The 22461-nt window shown below is 44.4% G+C and overlaps 1 protein-coding gene across 1 annotated transcript; it reads right to left on the bottom strand.

Annotated features, from left to right (window-relative positions):
• Positions 1-1475: 1475 nt before the first annotated feature.
• On the bottom strand, positions 1476-6079 carry LOC141762347 (scavenger receptor cysteine-rich type 1 protein M130-like). The gene is made up of 6 exons (XM_074626430.1): positions 6034-6079; positions 5745-5855; positions 3520-3837; positions 3139-3426; positions 1801-2130; positions 1476-1483 (listed from the first exon to the last, which is right to left on the bottom strand). Exons 1-6 carry the CDS (start codon positions 6077-6079, stop codon positions 1476-1478), a joined length of 1101 nt encoding a protein of 366 aa, XP_074482531.1.
• Between the last annotated feature and the right edge of the window lie 16382 nt (positions 6080-22461).

Raw genomic sequence — 22461 nt, 5'->3', positions numbered from 1 at the left:
GTTTTTAATCCTCTACTTTGTTTGCTGGCTACATGACTTTGATTCATTCATTCATTATAGATATTGTTGAATCACAAACACCAACAGATTGTCAACGTGGCAGCAGATGTGCTTCACCAACCCTGGATGTGCTCCAGATCTACAGATCCAACAGTCGGTGGCTCTGTGACATGTTTTTACTCTGATCTCAGGATTTCATGCTTCAATTGTCTTCAGATTTGACAGGTAATACAGACTTTAGAGGATATATATCAATGTTCTACATTTATCTTAATTTAATATAAAGCACTGTTCCCGATCGGCCTGGGTCGGACTCCGGTATTCCTGCTTTCAAGTCTAGTTTTCAATGACACTTTATGTTTGTGAGGTGTTTTTAGAGATTTACATCTTCAGGAGGAACCAATGGGCTACAAGAGACTAACACATTGTTGGTTTTCATGTTGAGAGTGAAACAAATATAGTATATGATGTAATAGAATAGAAGCAGCCTTCTTGTTTAAAGGGAACATGCGTCTAAAATGAGCTGCTGCTGGGTTGTGTGTTATAAATCCATCTGGATGTGAGATGAGCTCCTTGGAGGTGCTACTCTGCTCCCTGAGCTCCTTCCTCTTCAGCTGCAGGAACACCCAGGTTATAATAATCCGGCTCAGCCTTCTCCCGTCTGCTCGGCCTCTGCCCCCTCTTGCCCTGGAGACACATGACAGCACACAGATGTGACTTCCTGCATCACTCCTCTCTCTTCACTTCAATAAACACAGACTGAGAGCTTCATGTCAGTCAGCGGTCTGAACAACAGACGTGTGTCAGTACCTTATAGTAGAAGTAAAGGCCAATGTTCGCCAACAGCAGAATCAGCGGCAGGACGATCGCTCTGATGATGAAAGGCCTTAGATCTGATCAAACACATGGACAGTCATCACATCACATCACATGACATCATGAGTCCAACAGCTCCCATTAAACACAAACTGTAGTGACCTGAAATCTAAAAGCACTTCTTCAATCCTCTTTATGTGAATCCAGGCTCTGAGGACGGAGACTGTTCTTTGTTGGACAGATTAGAAAGTCCTCTGAGATTAATCTGTAGAAATACAACTGACGTGACTTTAGTGAGACTTTTATATGTTTACAACCAAACATGCTCCGTCCTCCAGCAGACTGTTTGCTGTTGACATTCATCCACTTTGTACAAGTGTGGTTACTATATGACATGTGGAACACAATGACAGTAGTCACAGTGTCATTCCACAAACAACAACATGCACAGACTTATTATGACTGAACATGTCATAACCCTTAAAGTACTTTGATGAAGTACTACTAGTACTACTTAAATGAACTACTAGTACTACATCTCTCTCTGTAATCGGTTGTGAGCAGACGTCCTAAAGTGACGTCATCTCCACGTAGAATAAACCTCTAACTTTTATTCATGTTTTAATCCCTATGATCTCTGAAGGCTCCGACAAAATTCATCAAACTTCTTAAATACAAAGATAAGGAAAATTATTATGAAACAAAAAAAATTCCTTCATTACAAATTAAGTAAAATCCTTAATTATAAAAAATAAGCAAAATTCATAATGACAAAATTATGTAAATTCCTTAATTACAAAATCAAGTTAAATTCTTATGAAAAAAGAAAATATTAAAATACAAAATTAAGTAAACTTCTTATGAAATAAGAAAAGTCCTTAATTATTAAAATAAGCCCAATCCTTGATTAGAGAATGAAAGCTTCTCTGTTGTCAGCTGATCATTTCCACATTTTCCAAACCTGCATGTAAACAGTCAGCTTACCTGCGACGGTGAGAGAGATCAGACGGCTCTCAGAGAAGAAGTCGTGAGAAAAAACATAGACGTGATAAACACATCTGTAGCTTCCTTGGTGGGCGGGCTCTGCAGCAGGAAACAGGAAGTGGGCGGAGTGATTGACAGCTGGCTGGGTGTAGTTGAGTGCTGAGGTGGAGGAGGTGAAGGTGAGATGGAAGGAGCCTCCTGGGTACTGTGGCTGGACGGAGCAGCTGATGGTGAAGGTGGAGTCCCTGAGCACGTGAAACCCCTGCTGCTGGGCCTCGGAGACCCGGTCCACGGAGGAGGACCCAGAGATGTTGGGCTGAAGCAGCAGGTCTGTAAACACAAAGAGATGATTGGCTGAGAGCCGGAGCACGTTCAGTCTGAAAACAGCGTGCACTGGTTTGCTACGGTTTCTGGGTTGAACGGCGTGTTTCCTGGAAATGGTGCACAACAGGCTTTGAGGTGCGTTTCCTCTCATTTGGTGGGTGTGTCAGAGGTGTTACCCAATCAGCCGCGACGTGCACGAACCCCGCCGTATTATAAAGGCAGTGCATTCGCGTAGCACAACAGAGTGTTCAATGCACCGCCGTTTCCCTTTAAACGTTTATCTGTAACTGTTATTTAGGATAGTCAGAACTGAATTACAGATATCTCTAACTATCATTTGAACTCATTTGGAGGTTATAGATAACTGGAATAAGAACTGACTAGTCAGAATGTAGTTATAGATATCTGCAACGCTGTTTAGACTAGTCATAACTCTAATTCTATACATCTGTAATTACATTTAGACTAGTCATAACTCTAATTCTAGATATCTGTAATTACATTTAGACTAGTACGATCAAAACTACTTTTACCATTCATGTGTATGGGGTTTCTCATTACAGATATCCACAACTGAATTATGACTAGTCGTAACTCCAGTTTCAGATATCTACAATTTAATTCTGACTGGTCATAATGAGGTTTGAGATATCTGTAACTGTTATTTAGGATAGTCAGAACTGAATTACAGATATCTCTAAATGTCGTTTTGACTAGTCACAATGAGGTTATAGATATCTGGAATAAGAACTCTGACTAGTCACAATGTGATTACGACTAGTCAGAATGTAGTTGTAGATATCTCTAATGTTAATTCTTGATAGTCAAGCTGAGCTATTAAATGTTAAAACAGCTCTCCATACACTTCTCTACACTTTAGGATGTCATTGTTCTGGATAACTTTACAGTTCAGTCCAATGGAAACCACCGACTGTCACTGTGACGGAGGAAGGAACATACTGGAGACATTACTGTCATAGATGATGTCATAGATGATGTCACTGATGGGCTTACCTGAGCAGGTGAGATTCATGATGGAGTTAGAGGAACCTGATGTTGCACACTCCCTCAGAGCAGATCTAGACTGAACACAGCCAGACCAGATCCTCCACAAAGATCTCTCTGAGGACTCCTCTCTCTCTTCTACAGAAACAGCAGAGCCACAGTCCAAGTCTCTGCAGACAGCATCTGCATCCTTCAGGGTCCAGTAATAGCCACTCACTGGTCTCCAGTCTCCCTGTTTCAGCTCCAGTGTTCCTGCACAGCGACTGTCTCCTCCCACCAACCTGACATCATCAGGCTCTGAACAGAAACAAGAGAGTCGTCAGTAAAAGAATAAAGTGAGTTTCATTAGAACAGAAATGAACCAGATCAGAGCTGCAGCTCCTCTTCTACCTGAGCAGGTGAGTCCAACAGCTTTGCCAGGTGAGCAGGTGTTTCTCTCTGAGCCTGAGCTTCTACAGTCCAGGAGAGCAGACTCAGTTCCTCCACACTGGAACTCTTTGGTCCACATTGAAGCCTCCACGTCTCCATAGAGCGCCCCCTGGAGGACTGAAGGAGCCCCACAGCCAAGCTCCCTACAGACCACCTCTGCATCCTGCTGGTCAAAGTCAGCTTCACACACTGAGGACCACCACTGGTTAGAGGGGTTAGTCTTCACCTCCAGTCTGCCTGAGCACAGACTAGTCCCATTCACCAGCCTGACAGAGTCTGGAGAGATGATAGAAGATGAAATAGAGAGAGATAAAAGACACCAGACACTCAATAAAAAGATGTCATGAAACAACAATTCAGTGATTCCAACTGGAGGAGTTCAGAGCGGTCCCTGCCATCGATTATCTAGCAGCACACAGCCTCTTCTCAAGCCTCAGGGCCCTATTTTAACCTTTACATGATATTTGAGCAGATAATTAATAAATAATGTTTATAATAAAGTAGTCTTAGATAGATTTTGAGGTAAATATTGGGGTAATTTGGCAGTAATTCCAAAGAAATATCAAATAGGTTACTTGCTTATTATCACCTAATCACCATGGAAGTTGCGGAGCTGTAAAATGAAGTGTTAGCCAACGTAGTGCTATGATGTTGGATGTTACAGGGACTGTGATAAATGTTAATTGCATTAAAAGTAACTTTTTTTACTCAGATTTTATGCATATGATGTTGTGTTCTTTATACTATGACAGTTTTCCTAAAATTAAATTAAAAAAGAATTACAATATATGGTGATATACTGAATGGTAACCCCTGTATCATGATACGCATCGTATCACCAGATTCTTTCCAATACACAGCCCTGATGTAATAGAATAAATCCAGCCTTCTGGTTTAAAGGGAACATTCATATAAAATGAGCTGCTGGTGGGTGAATATAGAATTTAGTTAAAATAACACACAAATTGATGAAATAGAAATGTGAACAGAGACACCTGTGACGTATCAAAGAGGCCACATGTCATATTTAATTGATGTGGCTTTAAAATGACGGCTCTGAGGAGAGGAGGGCTCATTTTGTTAAAAGCCTGTTGCCTCAACTCCTCTCTCCTCGCGTCTCTTCCTCGCCTCCTCAGCTCACATCTCTGGTGGGCGGGACTAAGACGTGAGGAGAGGAGGCGAGGAAAGGAATGGAGGATGTAGGAACTGTGAAATGGAAAAGGCCTCCAGACAGACAGGTGTGTCCTGTCAGGTGAAGCTCAGCAGTCTGTGGAGAGTTTGAAGCTTTCAGAAACAAGCCCACTTCTATGGCAAACTGTTTCAACATTTAATAGCTGGACAGGAGATTCATCAGAGATATCTGCAACGCTGTTTAGACTAGTCATAACTCTAATTCTATACATCTGTAATTACATTTAGACTAGTTGTAACTCTAATTCTATATGTCTGTAATTACATTTAGACTAGTCATAACTCTAATTCTATACATCTGTAATTACATTTAGACTAGTACGATCAAAACTACTTTTACCATTCATGTGTATGGGGTTTCTCATTACAGATATCCACAACTGAATTATGACTAGTCGTAACTCCAGTTTCAGATATCTACAATTTAATTCTGACTGGTCATAATGAGGTTTGAGATATCTGTAACTGTTATTTAGGATAGTCAGAACTGAATTACAGATATCTCTAAATGTAGTTTTGACTAGTCACAATGAGGTTATATATATCTGGAATAAGAACTCTGACTAGTCACAATGTGATTACGACTAGTCAGAATGTAGTTGTAGATATCTCTAATGTTAATTCTTGATAGTCAAGCTGAGCTATTAAATGTTAAAACAGCTCTCCATACACTTCTCTACACTTTAGGATGTCATTGTCCTGGATAACTTTACAGTTCAGTCCAATGGAAACCACCGACTGTCACTGTGACGGAGGAAGGAACATACTGGAAACATTACTGTCATAGATGATGTCATAGATGATGTCACTGATGGGTTTACCTGAGCAGGTGAGATTCAGGATGGAGTTAGAGTAATCTGATGTTGCACACTCCCTCAGAGCAGATCCAGACTGAACACAGTCAGACCAGATCCTCCACACAGATCTCTCTGAGGACTCCTTTCTCGGTTCTACAGAAACAGCAGAGCCACAGTCCAAGTCTCTGCAGACAGCAGCTGCATCCTTCAGGGTCCAGTAATAGCCATCCACTGGTCTCCAGTCTCCCTGATGTTTCAGCTCCAGTGTTCCTGCACAGCGACTGTCTCCTCCCACCAACCTGAAAGGCTCTGAACAGAAACAAGAGAGTCGTCAGTAAAAGAGGTGAATTTAAGAAAAGATTAAACTGAGACTTGACTTTATTTCTTTATTTCTCTTTTTGTATTTACCTGTTGAGTTGTGATTTTCTTCAGCCTGGAGTCCTGTAGAAACACAAATATGTATTGTTTTAAGTATATTTGTGGAGACGTGACGGAGCCGCTGGCGCGGTGCCTTGAGACCGGCCGTCGGTCATGTGAGATAAAAGCTGTTAATATGTCACTTTATTTAGTTTTAATATGCCATGTAGCGACCCTGCAGGACTAACATAGGAGAGACACTTGGGGAGTTCATGGGGGGGAGATGTTGCCCTAGTTAAGCTGGATAGGTCAGGTTCATTAAGAGGGGAGGGGCAGCAGGAGCACGCCACGTATGTTACGGAGTTTAGCTGATTAGCTAGTTTATGCTACCAGCCTTTTGTTGTTTTGGGCACTCTTCCAACCCCGGGGTTAGCCTGTATCATAGGGTAATAAAACCCGGTTCTCCGGTTAAACTTCAGCCACCTTGTCCTCATCATTTAGCTAGCTAGCCGTGCTACGGAGCCGCGAGCGCTACAGTGGTGTCAGAAGGGGGATTCCCCGCCCCCACTCCCCGCACGACAGCTGGCTACCACCGCTAGCTACCGCCGGAGGAACGGGATGGCTGAACAGATGGAAAAGTCGGACTTCTACGCCCCGGAAACACCAATGAGAGAGCCAACAGATGATGGCCCGGTTGTAAGGAGAAAAGTGGTGAAGATAACTCACTCACCTCGCTACACTGCTGACTGACGTCCCTGCTGTGATGGAAAACAGTCCGTTCCAGTTGGCCGCAAATCCCGGACCATGCTCTGGAGGAGCAAATGTAAACAATGCAGCCGCATGCAGACCGCGCATCGGCCAATCAGAAAGCGATGACGTCACCACTCTGACGGCTCCCGAAGGTAAAAGAGGTGGCCAACCAAAGTCTATCCCAGAGTTAGAGAAAGACATTACAGCTACAATTGAGGAAGGCTTTATGCAGAGAATGAGCACTGCAATGGAGCGTGCTTTTGGACATTTCCTGAATAATTCTAGAGGCAGCCTTATGTCCAGGATGGGAGGAGAACCAAAGAGTCGTGTGACTAGTCCTCTCGAGTCAGAGAGCCATGCTAACCCGGCTAACACAAATAATGCATATGTGGGCACCAACCAAGCCCGTACCAAAACTGTCAGAGCCAAGGATGAGTATACTACTGTTGCTAACATCCGTGACGCTAATGTTCCTGTTGACGTTCCGGGTTCAAAAACTACCCAACCTCCCGGTGAGGGCGCCACTGTGGATACCCACCCTGTGGGGAGACTTGGCAAGTGTAGCTCCCTTACCTCGGCTTCAGTTACTTCGCCTGCTGCCGTCAACCAGCCAGTTGACCTGATACCTGCTCTGACTACTGCGCTTACTACGGCCTTGATGAGTGTTAAAGAAATGGCCCCGGCCCCATCCCTCAGAGACAGCCTCCTGAGCGTTGGGCGCTATGATGGACTCACTTCATGGGAGACGTACTGGGCTCAATTCTGTCTTCTAGCAACAGCCAATGGCTGGTCCCCTGAAAAGAGAGCTGTCCATTTAATCTCGGCATTAGAGGGTGAGGCTAGGAAAGTACTGCTGGATGTGACTGTGGCCGACCTGGAGAACCCACAAGCTATATCTAGGGCCCTGGAGAGACGCTTTGGGAACACCACCCCCGCAGTTGTGATGCGGCAGAGGTTCAACGAACGAGTGCGGGCACCTGGAGAAAAGCTGGGAGTGTTTGCGGCAGAGCTGCGCTACCTCGCCCAAAGAGGATTCCCTGATTTTGATGATGCAACACGCTTGGTGCTAACCAAGGAGGCATTCATTCGTGGCCTTCTACCCCTCCCATTACGGCAACAGATCCGGCTGGCTGACCCTCAGACCCTGGAAGCAGCTCTAGAGAAAGCACTGGCAGTGGAAGACATCCTCATAGAGGGTTTCGAGCCTCACCCCAGACAGGTGTCGACACGCCCCAAGACTCAAGCCTTTCAGCTTCCTGGACCAACCTCCGTGCCGATGGGCCCAGGACGCCCACCAATGTCACCAGAAGATCGACGGAGCCAAATCTGCTGGAGGTGCAACCAGGGAGGCCACTCACGGCGCTTTTGTCCAGTCCCTGATTCCGCCTTGGGTGCATCGGCGCCGGGAAACGCTCGAGGCTCGGTTTAGAGGGGAGCGACCCGAGCCACCCTTCACTCCCCACAGGTTGTGACACTCAACCGGTGATAAAAGCGCTCCACCTCCCTGTCACTCACGCCCTTTTCCCCCCTAACACATCCAACACTGATGGCTGCCGAGTACCCGCCTTGGTTAATGGTCGGTTGACTCACGCCCTGCTCGACACAGGCTCGACTGCAACTCTCCTTCACCCTGATCTCCTGCCGACTGGAACTCAGCCCCAAGCCACCAATCTTCCGCTAATTACAGTCACCGGGGGAGAAGCTCCCATGCTGGGGAGGTGTGAAGCACAGATACAATTGGGGGCCTATTCAGTCTGCCAGCCAGTCTGGGTCGCCGAAGTTAAAGAGGACTGTTTAATTGGACTAGACTTTCTGCGTAGTGCAAAGGCAGTACTGGACTTCAACAAACGGACCATTACGTTCCCGGACGGGACGTCCATCCCCTTTCTGAACGATTCCCTCATTCCTGAAATGACTGAGAAGGTAGTTGGGGACGACGGAATGGAATGGGACCCACCATGTTCTCCTGAACCTCCTCAGTGGGAGGCCCCTTTCACAGAAAGCCTTTTGCCACTGTCCGAAGACAACCTCACAACCACAGACACAGCGGTTCACACCAAGCCACATTTACCTGCAGTCGTACAGGCCGCAACTGTGGCCCCCATGTCTGAGAAAGAGTCAGTGGCCATTACGACTGTCAAAGACCTGTGGGAGAAGAATCGTGAGGGTCTGCACTCGGAGCAGCAGCATAGGCTCTGGAACCTCCTTCATGAGTATCGACACAGTTTCTCCACCAACCCAAACGATGTGGGTCGCACACACTTGGTACAGCACTCCATCAATACTGGGGATGCACAGCCAATCCGCCAGCGGCCTAGGCGACTTCCCTATGCCCGCCAAGCTGCAGCGAACCAGATGCTACAAGAGATGAAGGATGCTGGCATTATCGAGCCATCAGAAAGTCCGTGGGTGTCACCAGTCGTTATGGCCCCTAGGAAGGATGGGAAATTGAGGTTTTGTGTCGACTTCCGACCCCTGAATGACAAAACAGTGAAAGACTCCTATCCACTGCCGCGGATAGACGAGTCTCTGGACTATGTGGCTGGCTCAGCATGGTTTTCGTCGTTGGACCTCCGGAGTGGATATTGGCAGGTGGCCATGGCTCCAGAGGACAAGGCCAAGACCGCCTTTACCATGGGACGTGGCCTGTGGCAGTTCACCACCATGCCGTTCGGGCTGTGCAACGCGCCAGCAACATTCGAGAGGCTGATGGAAAAGGTCCTTGTTGGTGTGCCCCCCGAGCGCTGCCTCGTCTACCTCGATGATCTCCTTGTCCATGGGCCCAGTTTTGATGCTGCACTCGAGAGCCTAGGAGAGGTACTGGAGCGGATCAAGTGTGCGGGCCTGAAGCTTCATCCCGGGAAGTGCCGCCTTCTGCAGCGGGAGGTCTCCTTTCTGGGTCACAGAGTCAGTGGAGCTGGCATTATGACAGAGCCTGACAAGGTGGCGGCTGTCCGAGACTGGCCTACCCCCACTGATGTCCACCGGCTGAGATCCTTCTTAGGATTAGCGTCCTACTACAGGCGGTTTGTGGCTGGATTCTCTACTGTGGCTGCGCCCATGTTCAACTTACTGCGCAAGGACACACCCTACAAGTGGGGACCAGATCAGGATGCGGCCTTCCACCAGCTGAAGCAGGCCTTATGTAAAGACCCGGTGCTGGTTGCACCCGACCCAGAGCTGCCATTTATCCTTGACACAGATGCCAGCGACACGGGCCTTGGCGCTGTACTCTCGCAGCTGACCCCGGAGGGCGAGCGTGTTGTTGCTTACCATAGCCGCACCCTCGATAAGCCAGAGAAGAACTACTGTGTCACTCGCAGAGAACTGTTAGTGGTGATTGACGCAGTGAACCATTTCAAACACATCCTCTGTGGTCTTCCGTTCACCATCCGTACGGATCACGCTGCCTTGAAGTGGCTCATGTCATTCAAAGAGCCGGAAGGGCAAGTAGCCAGATGGATCGAACAACTCCAGGCCTTTCAGTTCACCATACAGCACAGAGCTGGTGAAAGCCACACAAATGCAGACAGTCTCTCCCGTCGACCGTGTGCCCCGGGCTGTCACCACTGCAACCAGGCCGAAGAACGTGAAGCGGCAAACCTACACACTGGAAAGGTGATCTGTCGGGCTCTGTTACCCGACAATGAGAGAGGGTGGAGAGAACTGCAGCTCGAGGACCCTGATCTTGAAATGGTCATAACGTGGCTGGAGAAAGACATCCGGCCACCCTGGGATGATGTGGTTGCCCAGTCTGCCACTGTCAGAGGACTCTGGTCTCAATGGCCTGGAGTGGAACTGCAGGAAGGAGTCCTGAAGAGGTGCTGGCGTGAGCCCGCCACCGGAGAGCCACGATGGCAAGTGGTTGTACCCAAAAATCTCTGCAAGGGAGTTCTTTAGATGCATCATGGATCCCCTGGAGTTGGTCACTTTGGAGTGACAAAGACATTGAGACGGCTGAGACAGACATTCTATTGGGGCCAGAGCAGGAGGGATGTTGAGGACTACTGCCGCCGCTGCGATGCCTGTACTGCCCGTAAAGGCCCCCAAGGTCAGTCTCGCGCACCCTTACAGCAGCATCGTGTAGGGGCACCAATGGACAGAGTGGCAGTCGATGTGTTGGGACCACTACCCCGTACCAGTAGAGGGAACCGGTACGTGCTCGTCGCCATTGACTACTTTACAAAGTGGCCCGAAGCCTACCCCCTTCCTGACCAAGAGGCGACGACCGTGGCTGAGGCCTTGGTGCAAGGAATGTTCAGCCGCTTTGGAACGCCCTCACTGCTCCACTCGGACCAAGGGCGGAACTTTGAATCACAGGTGTTCACTGCGATGTGTAGCCAGCTCGGCATCCAGAAGACAAGGACCACCCCGCTTCATCCACAAAGCGACGGATTAGTGGAACGGTTCATGCGGACCTTGAGTGCCCAGCTGGCCCTCACCACTGCCCCAGACCAGGGTGATTGGGACCTACAGATACCCCTCATCCTCATGGCATGCCGCAGTGCAGTCCAGGAATCCACCGGCTGTACTCCTGCATTGTTGATGTTGGGCAGGGAGCTAAGAACGCCACCCGAGCTGGCCTATGGTCGACCGCCCGATGCACCGGACGCCATGGCTGGGCCAGAATATGCCAGCCAGTTACAGGACCGATTGGAAACGGCCCACAGCTTTGCCCGGCATCAATTACAACAGGCCGGGGTCCGTCAAAAACGCGGCTATGACGCCCATGTCAAAGGTCAGGACTTCCAGGCTGGGGACCTTGCCTGGGTGTATGGACCCAAGAGAGTGAAGGGCCGCTGCCCCAAGTTGGACAGTGCATGGATTGGTCCCTGCTACGTGGTCGAGAGAGTGGGGCAGGTTGTCTATCGTGTCAAACTGGCACCCAGAGGACGCACAGTGGTACTGCACCGGGACAGGATGGCACCGTACCGGGGAGACCAGCAGCCAGCCTTCCCAGGGACACCTACCAGAGCGCAAGCCAGGCCACCTCGCCGCCGGAGAGACCCACCCATGCAGCAGCAGTATGTTCTTCAAGAAGAAGTGGTGACACCGCTTGGTGCCGTAGTGCCAAGGAATGCCTCTGCCACACCCAGAGCTCCTCTGGGGGATCATGGAGTCCGGAGGTCGCAGAGGGAACGGCGATTGCCAGGTCGCTTTCAAGACTTTGCTCTTCCTCGGGGACGAGGAATTAGAGGGGGGGGGCCATGTAGCGACCCTGCAGGACTAACATAAGAGAGACACTTGGGGAGTTCATGGGGGGGAGATGTTGCCCTAGTTAAGCTGGATAGGTCAGGTTCATTAAGAGGGGAGGGCGCAGAGAGAGCAAAGGAGTGTGGGAGAAGGAGGAGGGGCAGAAGAAGAAAGGCAGCAGGAGCACGCCACGTATGTTACGGAGTTTAGCTGATTAGCTAGTTTAGGCTACCACCCTTTTGTTGTTTTGGGCACTCTTCCAACCCCGGGGTTAGCCTGTATCATAGGGTAATAAAACCCGGTTCTCCGGTTAAACTTCAGCCACCTTGTCCTCATCATTTAGCTAGCTAGCCAGCCGTGCTACGGAGCCGCGAGCGCTACAGTACTAATGCGAGAAAGTAAACTTAGATTCCCAATATGTGTTCAGTTTATCCAAATAACGGCTGTTTGGAAATGTCTTGCAACGGTTTTGGAGGTGTGACGGAGCCGCTGACAGGGTGCCTTGAGACCGGCCCGGCCGTCAGTCATGTGACACGTTTTGCTTGAGTATACTTCAGTGTTTACAGTCTGCAAACTTAATCCTTCATTTAGTCGGCAGTACGCAGAACAATAAGTGAATCTTTCAGTATTTCACGATTGTGGATTCAGTACATAGCGGTGCTAATTTCAGGATCTACTCCAGTCCGCTGAGCACTAATAAAGGCGGTGTGGTAAATTATGTCATGAAAGCAGAATAAAGTGTGTATAAGATTATTATTTATTATTTAAAAAAGTTATATCAAAGAATGTAAACACAAAGGCAAACGGTAACATTTATTCATGCTAAACTTGCAAATAAACACATTTTACTAAAAAGTGTTTAGTATTTCTCAATTCTCAGTGACTTCAAGAATAACAAGTTGAAGTTATAAAAAAAATTAAAATGCTGCATGTTATATAAATAATTTGTTATTTATGGCCAGTTGCCTTTTTATTTCTCAGAAACTTGCCAATTTCACAAATAAATTGTGCACAAAACAACACTGCAAAACTGGTATTTTGTGTGATTCTTCAACTAATCACACAATAATGCTTGTCACAACTTTGACTTGATGTGTATTATCCATCAGTAGCAATATCTAGGTTGTTTTATAGAAAAAAAATACAAAAAATTGTCCCATTTGCATCACGTGACGGACACGGGTGTTGTAGTACCGCCGTTTGGCCACTACAAACCAACGACGGTACGTTTTTTTTTACAATTTTCGTATGCTATTTCATTATTAAATTCACTTTGATTCACCATCAATTTTCATAAAACTGCCAATATTCAGTCTTTCTAGTTCATTGCGCTGGTTAGCATTATAGCGAGGCTAATGTTAGCGTTTAGCAGACGCCTGGAACGTCTGGAAGGGTATAGCCAAACAGAGGCAGAGTAGGGGCGGGCATACTGAGTCGGCACGCCCAGCGAGTCATGAAATCTCCCATAGAAATATATACATAGATGCTGCATTGGACGCTTCAGCCCATTGCAGCGATACGTCAACATGGGCACCATATTGGACCAGGCAAGACTGGCCTGTAACCCTGTACTAGGGAACGGGGGAGCTGCCGTTTTTCTGGATAAAAAGCACTATAACGTCTACATTCCTCAACCGATTTCAACAAGTCGGTAAGCCAATTGGACAGAGGCTATATTGTTAACATCTTTATGTTTGGGGAGCTGGACTTTGACTATGTTGGTGCCTTGGCCTCCAGGAACTAGCCCTGTAGCTTTCAGCCTCCTTGCCCAAGGCACTTTGTAGATATGGCCTCTGTCCACTCGGCATACCCGAGGCCCTGCAGTATGGTATGGGAAGTGGACAAATCAAGTCCACTTCACATACCTTACTGCAGAGCTTCAGGTATGCCGAGTGGACCTTGTCCAATGGCAATACCTCGGCCAATCGTAGCGACTTGGAATTGGATTTCTGTCTCTCAGAGTGTTTTGAGCCATTTTATCAAATTTCTCTGATTTACTTCAAACTTGGCACACGGGAAGCTCCGCCTGCAGGAAAGGAAAAAATCAATGGTTTTGGAAATATAAACACCGAAAATGTCAATATTAATGTATTGCCAGTGGACACGTTGACCTTTCTTGACCTTTAACCAATTAAGGCCATATTTTGGGCGTCGTCCGATGGCAATACCCGAGTGATTAAGGTATTGCCTTTGGACAACCCCGTCCAATGGCAATACCCAAAGAGCCTGCCATCTGGTGGACAGATGAAGGGTTGCGCTGAGAGCGCAGACAATTCGGAAAAACTTTGTAATATCATAACTCCGCGGGGGAAAGGGCCAGAGCTCCAGTTTTCGGCCCATGGAGCGAGGCTTCTGTATGTAGACATATCCAGGGGGAGTTGCTTGATTAAATGCCATGAAATCCTGCTGATTTTGCCAAGTCTCAGTTAGGCAGTTAGGCTGCCAATGATGATATCATGGATGAGGAGTGCTTTATTGTTAATTTAGCGAGCATTCTGCAGCATAAATGTTGCACTGTTGTTAGTGAATGCTGGGGAATTTAGAGCCCTTTCCCTGATTTTTAGGACCCCGTCTATGTACGTATGTCTGTATACATGTCTATGTATATATGTCTCTATATATACGTATATATATATATATATATATGTCTATGTATACATGTCTTTATATATATATGTCTATATATATGTCTATTATATACATGTCTGAGTATACATGTATATATATATATATATATATATACACTCACCGGCCACTTTATTAGGCACACCTGTTCAATTGCTTGTTAACACAAATAGCTAATCAGCCAATCACATGGCAGCAACTCAATGCATTACGTCATCTAGACGTGGTGAAGACGACTTGCTGAAGTTCAAACCGAGCATCAGAATGGGGAAGAAAGGGGATTTAAGTGACTTTGAACGTGGCATGGTTGTTGGTGCCAGACGGGCTGGTCTGAGTATTAAACTGCTGATCTACTGGGATTTTCACGCACAACCATCTCTAGGGTTTACAGAGAATGGTCCCAACAAGAGAACAGATCCAGTGAGCGGCAGTTGTGTGGACGAAAATGCCTTGTTGATGTGAGAGGAGAATGGGCAGAGTGGTTGGAGATGATAGAAAGGCAACAGTAACTCAAATAACCACTCGTTACAACCAAGGTATGCAGAATACCATCTCTGAACGCACAACACGTCAAACCTTGAAGCAGATGAAGACCACCCGGTACTAGCACCGGCCACTTTATTAGGTACACATTGTACCTAATAAAGTGGCCGGTGAGTGTATATATATATATATATATATGTCTATATATACATGTCAATGTATATATATCTATGTATACATGTCTAAGTATGCATGTCTATATATATGTCTTTTATATATATGTTTGAGTATACATGTCTATATATATATCTATATATATATCTATGTCTATATATACATGTCGATGTATACATGTCTATATACACAGTATATGTCTATGTACACATATCTATGTACACATGTCTATGTATATATATATATATATGTATATATACATACATATATACATATATATATATATGGTCTCTCCTGTTTTGGTCCCCAGTGATGAATACGTTGGGTTTCCTGTTGTTGCTTCACAATAAAAGTCCACTGTGTTTGTCCAGTTGAGGTGTTTTAATGTGAAGCAGCAGCAGCAGGAATTGTTGTGTTAGCATTAGCAGTAAATGAATGCAGCTCAGATACGGCTGTAGGAGAGTAAACAGGAGACAGTGAGGCTGATATCAATCAGAGCAGCTTACAAACAGCATCACTGATAACGTGCTGCATCGTTTCCTCTCAATGTGTCATGAGTCTGAATCTATGGCAGACTCAGTCACTAACCATGAAGCCCACCGCCCAGAGAGATCATTACTGAGTACACATACGGCTCCACTGACTACAGCAATAACAACTGACTAAAGATAGAATCAAACACTTGGTTTGATTTATACATTTCTACTTCATTATGAAAATTAGTACAATATTCTGGATAATATCTGTCATTGTTTTGTGTTGATTGATTTACAATAATAAATATATACATACATTTGCATAAAGCATCATATTTGTCCACTCCCATGTTGATAAGAGTATTAAATACCTGACAAATCTCCCTTTAAGGTTCATTTTGAACGGACATAAAAATGTGTGATTAAAACTAAATAACCATGAATGTTTTTTTGGACAGAGCCATGCTAGGTGTTTCCCCCTGTTTCCACTCTTTATGCTAAGCTAAGCTAACCATGTCCTGATGCCAAATGTTGAACTCTGCCTTTAATATTCTATATCAGCACTTTTCTTATTGCATTCAACACACACACACACACACACACACACACACACACACACACACACACACACACACACACACACACACACACACACACACACACACGTTTTCCTCCCTTGTGGGGTCCACCCTTTCCAGCGGTTCTACACCTCTGTAAAAAACATCAGGCCAGATCATCTTCTCCAGTGACGTCTAATCGTTCAGCTGAGGTGACCTCTTATCAGTTGATAAAAACCCGTTGATTTAAACAAACTTCAGGCAACTTGGAAGCATCAAAATATCAGCGATCAGTTAACAGGAAATCCAGAAATCATGACGCTTAATGTCAGTAAAATGCACGCAGCGCGTTCCCGTTCTCTCTGTGACAGTTTAACCCAGACTACTGGCTTCAGGGCCAGATCCGGCCCCAGAAATAATTTTATAAGGCCGCCGTTATAATAACAATAATAATGAATTTTATTCATATAGAACACTTATAGCGCACTTTATGCTTCACATAAACGTTAAAACAATCATAATACAACCTTAAAACAATTTACACAAAAGAACCATTAAGTGTTGAAATAGGATAAATAAAATAAAGACTGAATATTTAAGAGACCCAAGTTTAAAACACAGATATATAAAAATGTGTGAGTAATCATGATTAACTATTTTAATTGATTGACAGCCGTAGTATTTATGTATTCATTTCATTAACATTTAAATTTATTTATTTATTTTCTATTTATTTTAAATTAATAAATTAATTTATAAATTATTAAATTGTATTTATTTATTTATTTTCCCTTTGCAATTTCTTCCCTATTTATTTCCACAAACTTATTTATTTCTGTTTTCTTTTCTTTATACATTTCTACTTCATAATGAAAATAAGTACAATATTCTGGACAATATCTGTCATTGTTTTGTGTTGTTAATTGATTTACAATAATATATACACTCACCGGCCACTTTATTAGGTACACCTTGCTAGTACCGGGTGGTCTTCATCTGCTTCAAGGTTGGACGTGTTGTGCGTTCAGAGATGGTATTCTGCATACCTTGGTTGTAACGAGTGGTTATTTGAGTTACTGTTGCCTTTCTATCATCTCCAACCACTCTGCCCATTCTCCTCTGACCTCTGACATCAACAAGGCATTTCCGTCCACACAACTGCCGCTCACTGGATCTGTTCTCTTGTTGGGACCATTCTCTGTAAACCCTAGAGATGGTTGTGCGTGAAAATCCCAGTAGATCAGCAGTTTAATACTCAGACCAGCCCGTCTGGCACCAACAACCATGCCACGTTCAAAGTCACTTAAATCCCCTTTCTTCCCCATTCTGATGCTCGGTTTGAACTTCAGCAAGTCGTCTTCACCACGTCTAGATGACGTAATGCATTGAGTTGCTGCCATGTGATTGGCTGATTAGCTATTTGTGTTAACAAGCAATTGAACAGGTGTGCCTAATAAAGTGGCCGGTGAGTGTATATATATACATATATATACATATGTATATATAAATAAATGTGCACAATTTGTCCACTCCCATGTTGATAAGAGGATTAAATACTTGACAAATCTCCCTTTAAGGTTCACTTTGAACGGATATAAAAATGTTTGATTAATTTGTGATTAATCCAGATGAACTATTTTAATCGATTGACAGCCCTAATTATAACTTTAATGTGTACGGTTTTACAGCATCCATGTTCCCTTTTAGTCTTTTCTTCCTTTGAGTGTGTAGGTGATGTGATGTGATGTGATGTGATGTGATGTGATGTGATGTGATGTGATGTGATGTGATGTGATGTGATGTGATGTGATGTGATGTGATGTGATGTGATGTGATGTGATGTGATGTGATGTGATGTGATGTGTGTGGGGGTGATCAGCGTCGGCCCGCCCGATACGCTGAATATGCAGCTGCGTAGGGCCACACAAATCCTTTTTTTCCTTTAAATTAGGGCTGTCAAGCAATTAAAATATTTAATCATGATTAATCACAAACTAATCACACATTTTTTATCCGTTCAAAATGAACCTTAAAGGGAGATTTGTCAAGTATTTAATACTCTTACCAACATGGGAGTGGACAAATATGCTGCTTTATGCAAATGTATGAATATATTTATTATTGGAAATCACATCTTACTAGTACGTACTGCTAGTATAGTATGAAGTTGTACTGCTAGTATAGTATGAGGTTGTATTACTAGTATAGTATGAGGTTGTACTGCTAGTATAGTATGAGGTTGTACTACTAGTATAGTATGAGGTTGTACTACCAGTATAGTATGAGGTTGTTCTGCTAGTATAGTATGAGGTTGTACTACTAGTATAGTATGAGGTTGTTCTGCTAGTATAGTATGAGGTTGTTCTGCTAGTATAGTATGAGGTTGTACTGCTAGTATAGTATGAGGTTGTTCTGCTAGTATAGTATGAGGTTGTATTACTAGTATAGTATGAGGTTGTATTAGTAGTATAGTATGAGGTTGTACTGCTAGTATAGTATGAGGTTGTACTGCTAGTATAGTATGAGGTTGTATTACTAGTATAGTATGAGGTTGTATTACTAGTATAGTATGAGGTTGTACTGCTAGTATAGTATGAGGTTGTATTACTAGTATAGTATGAGGTTGTATTACTAGTATAGTATGAGGTTGTATTACTAGTATAGTATGAGGTTGTACTGCTAGTATAGTATGAGGTTGTACTACTAGTATAGTATGAGGTTGTATTACTAGTATAGTATAATATGAGGGTGTGTGTGTGATCAGGTGGTTCTTTGGTTTAAAGATCAATATAAAGGTGTGAATAAGAACACATGATGTGTAAAGCAGAGTCCTACCTGAGCTCCACAGCAGCAGCAGCAGCAGCAGCACCAACAGGTGATCCATGATGTCCAGGTAGACCGTCTCTCTGCTCTGTGTGTGCTGTCCTCATTGGAAGAGCTGCAGCTTCACTCATCATTTACTCTTCTTTAGTTTTACACATGATATTTATCCTCCTCTGAGCTGCGTGTCTGAGGAACTGATGTGTTGATAAGAAGCTGTTGACAGATTACTAATTATAGCACTGTGGTTTTCTGTTACCGTGACAACCAGGGCAGGCTGAGATGCTGCGGTCTGATTAATGCTGTCAGAGAGATCTTATCATTTCCAGGTAAATGAGTCGACCTCAGCAGAGAGTCGTTCAGAGCAGACTGAACTACAGCTGCAACTAACCGTTATATTAATAGTTGATGAACCTGTCCGTTCTGTTATTCATGGAATCAATCAGTGAGGAAGGGAAACATCAGGAAACAGTGAAACATGTGCAGCACAGTCTGTCAGAGTCTAAGGTGACGTCTTTAAATGTCTTGTTTAGTCCGTCCAACAGTCCAAAAGTCTCTTCAGAGCTGTCGATTCCTGTTGGAGCGTCCCTAAAACTGTTAGCTGTAAAACGATGCTGAGATACGACATGGTGCAGGAGGATATTTTAGTGTTTCAGTGGGTCTGGAGCTGTGAATAAAAACTTGATGTGTGTGTGTGTGATCAGGTCAGGACCGGCTCTGTATGCAAACCTTTTAGAAAAAAAGAAAACGTGGGTGGCCGGCCACATGAACTGAGACATTTACTGATCTAAACTAACTATTAGCTAATATTGGAGAGAATTGTATGTAGGCCGCATCACTGAGTAAATCTCTCTCAGTTTACATGTCTATGTGTTTAGAAGGAGAAAGAGAGCATGCTAGACCCGGCAGCTCACGGTTTTGTTCCCATAGTCCAAAGGTACTCGGTCTGAAGATACCCGAGGGCCGAGCACCAAAGCAGCAATGAAACAGACCAACGTTTCGTATGCTATTTCATTATTAAAGTCACTCTGATTCAACATCAATTTTCATAAAACTGCCAATATTCGGGCCTTTCTAGTTCATTGCTCTGGTTAGCATTATACAAACGTTAAAACAATGTTCATAGTGTGTGAGAAAAGAATCGTTTATAGATGTTAGTGTTTAGCAGACGTCTGGAAGGTGTCACAGCCCGGCTCTAGAGCTGTGACCAAAACGGGAGACACGCAGGTATACTGAATACATAAAGAGATTTATTAACCTAAAACTGTAAAAAGTCAAAAGAATGTCTGGGAGGAGTCTGTAGAGTCAGTAGTGTAGGGAGGGGATGTGTGAAATTGTGCTGCATGGATGTTGTGCTGTAAAACAAAGACAAAGAACCAAAACCATTTAACAAAGGTGAAATGTGCATGAGGAGGTCTGCCGGACCCAGACTGCTGCAGGCTCTGGCTTTAAGCAGGTAGCACACCTGGCCCAGGTGTGTCTCATGCTGCTGATTAGCCTCATCAGGTCTGCAGCCCTGATGAGAGAAAGCAAACACAGTACAAGATCCAAACACAGAGGGGCCGTCACAAAGGGTATAGCCAAACAGAGGCAGAGTAGGGTCGGGCACACTGGGTCGGCTCGCCCAGCGAGTCATGAAATCTCCCATAGAACTATATACATAGACGCCGCATTGGACGCTTCAGGCCGTTGCAGTGATACGTCAACGTAGCCTTTATGGACCTGGCCAGACTGGCCTGTAACCCTGTACTAGTGAATGGGGGAGCTGCCGTTTTTCTGGATAAAAAGCACTATAACGTCTACATTCCTCAACCGATTTCAACCAGTCGTTATTATATTAAAGGGTTTATGATGTACGAGGAGTAGAAAAATAAAGTTTAGTCTCCAGTTACTTAGAATCTGGATAGTTCATCTCTAATCGCTGCTAGACGCTCAGGAGACGAGTGTGTACCGTAGGCTGACATGAACTGAATTACTGACCTGATAGAACATAATTCATTTATCAGAAGGAACTGTTAAAACTCACGTTTGTCCAGTATGGCTTTGACTTGCTTTCCCTCTTTAAGGTTAATACTTGTAGAGATATCCCTGTATAATATGATATAATGAAGTCTAATGTAATATAATATAATATAATATAATGTAATATAATGAAATGTCATCCTCCGTTTCAGCAATCATGCTTTCAATCTATAGGCTACCCCTAACACTGCTACTTATTGTGTTTGAGTCTCTTTGTGGTTGTTTTGAGTGTCTTTGAGGTTGTTTTGAGTCTCTTTGTGGTTGTTTTGAGTGTCTTTGAGGTTGTTTTGAGTGTCTTTGTCGCAGCCTTTGCGTTTGTTAAATTCTGTCCATTAAAGATGATCTTTACAGACTGTGAACTCTAGTAGTAGTCGTTAACTCCTCTGAGCTGCATTTCTGTGGAACTGATGTGTTGATAAGAAGCTGCTGACAGATTACTAATTATAGCACTGTGGTTTCTGTTACCGTTACAACCAGGGCAGGCTGAGATGCTGCTGTCAGATTAATGCTGTCAGAGTGTTCTTATCGTTTCCAGGTTAAATAAGTCGACCTCAGCAGAGAGTCGTTCAGAGCAGACTGAACTACAGCTGCAACTAACCGTTATACCAATAGTTGATGAATCTGTCCGTTCTGTTATTCATGGAATCAATCAGTGAGGAAGGGAAACATCAGGAAACAGTGAAACATGTGCAGCACAGTCTGTCAGAGTCTAAGGTGACGTCTTTAAATGTCTTGTTTTGTCCGTCCAACAGTCCAAAAGTCTCTTCAGAGCTGTCGATTCCTGTTGGAGCGTCCCTAAAATGTGAAGACCAGTTGAAGCGGACCCAGATGCAGACACAGGAGGCAGATGAAAAATTAACTAAAAGGCTTTATTGCCAAAAATTGTGCAGATGAAATGATCAAGGCAGAAAGGGGGCTGGGGTTAAACCAGGCAGGCAGATATTGTAGAGGGCAGGTGTAACCCAGGTCACAAAGAGTTAACACACGGAGGTTTACTGCACCCAAGGCAGGCTAGACAGCATACCCTACTCAAACGCTAAAAAGACAGACATAGAAGAAGGAAATAGTAATGTGTCAGGTTTACACTATCATTTATAATTCATGTAACATTTGCTTTAATTTAAAAAGTATGTTAAGTTAAGATAGTCTCATTTTACCATAGTTTCATTTGTAACTCATGTACTGTGAAGGTTATTTATAATATGTTGATTGTAAAATCTACATTATATGAATATGTGTTGTAGAAGTTAAAGGAATTATTAATTCCTGATTAATCAGAAATGCAATTGATTCATGAACCATTCTGGCCATGTCAATAACTGCAGGTCAGGTTTGTTTGGAGTGATTCAAAGTTGATGGCGAGCTAACCCAGACGAGACCTCTAGATCCTGGGTTGAAGATCCCTGAGCCAAGAGCTGTCAACCTTACCCCTCTTCTGCCACGGCGGTAGGGTTAACA

This window comes from Sebastes fasciatus, chromosome 23 (genome assembly GCF_043250625.1).
Source record: "Sebastes fasciatus isolate fSebFas1 chromosome 23, fSebFas1.pri, whole genome shotgun sequence".
NCBI classification, from domain to species: Eukaryota; Metazoa; Chordata; class Actinopteri; order Perciformes; family Sebastidae; genus Sebastes; species Sebastes fasciatus.
Note: the sequence above shows the minus strand (reverse complement) of the source record. Positions and strands in the feature narration are given on the sequence as shown.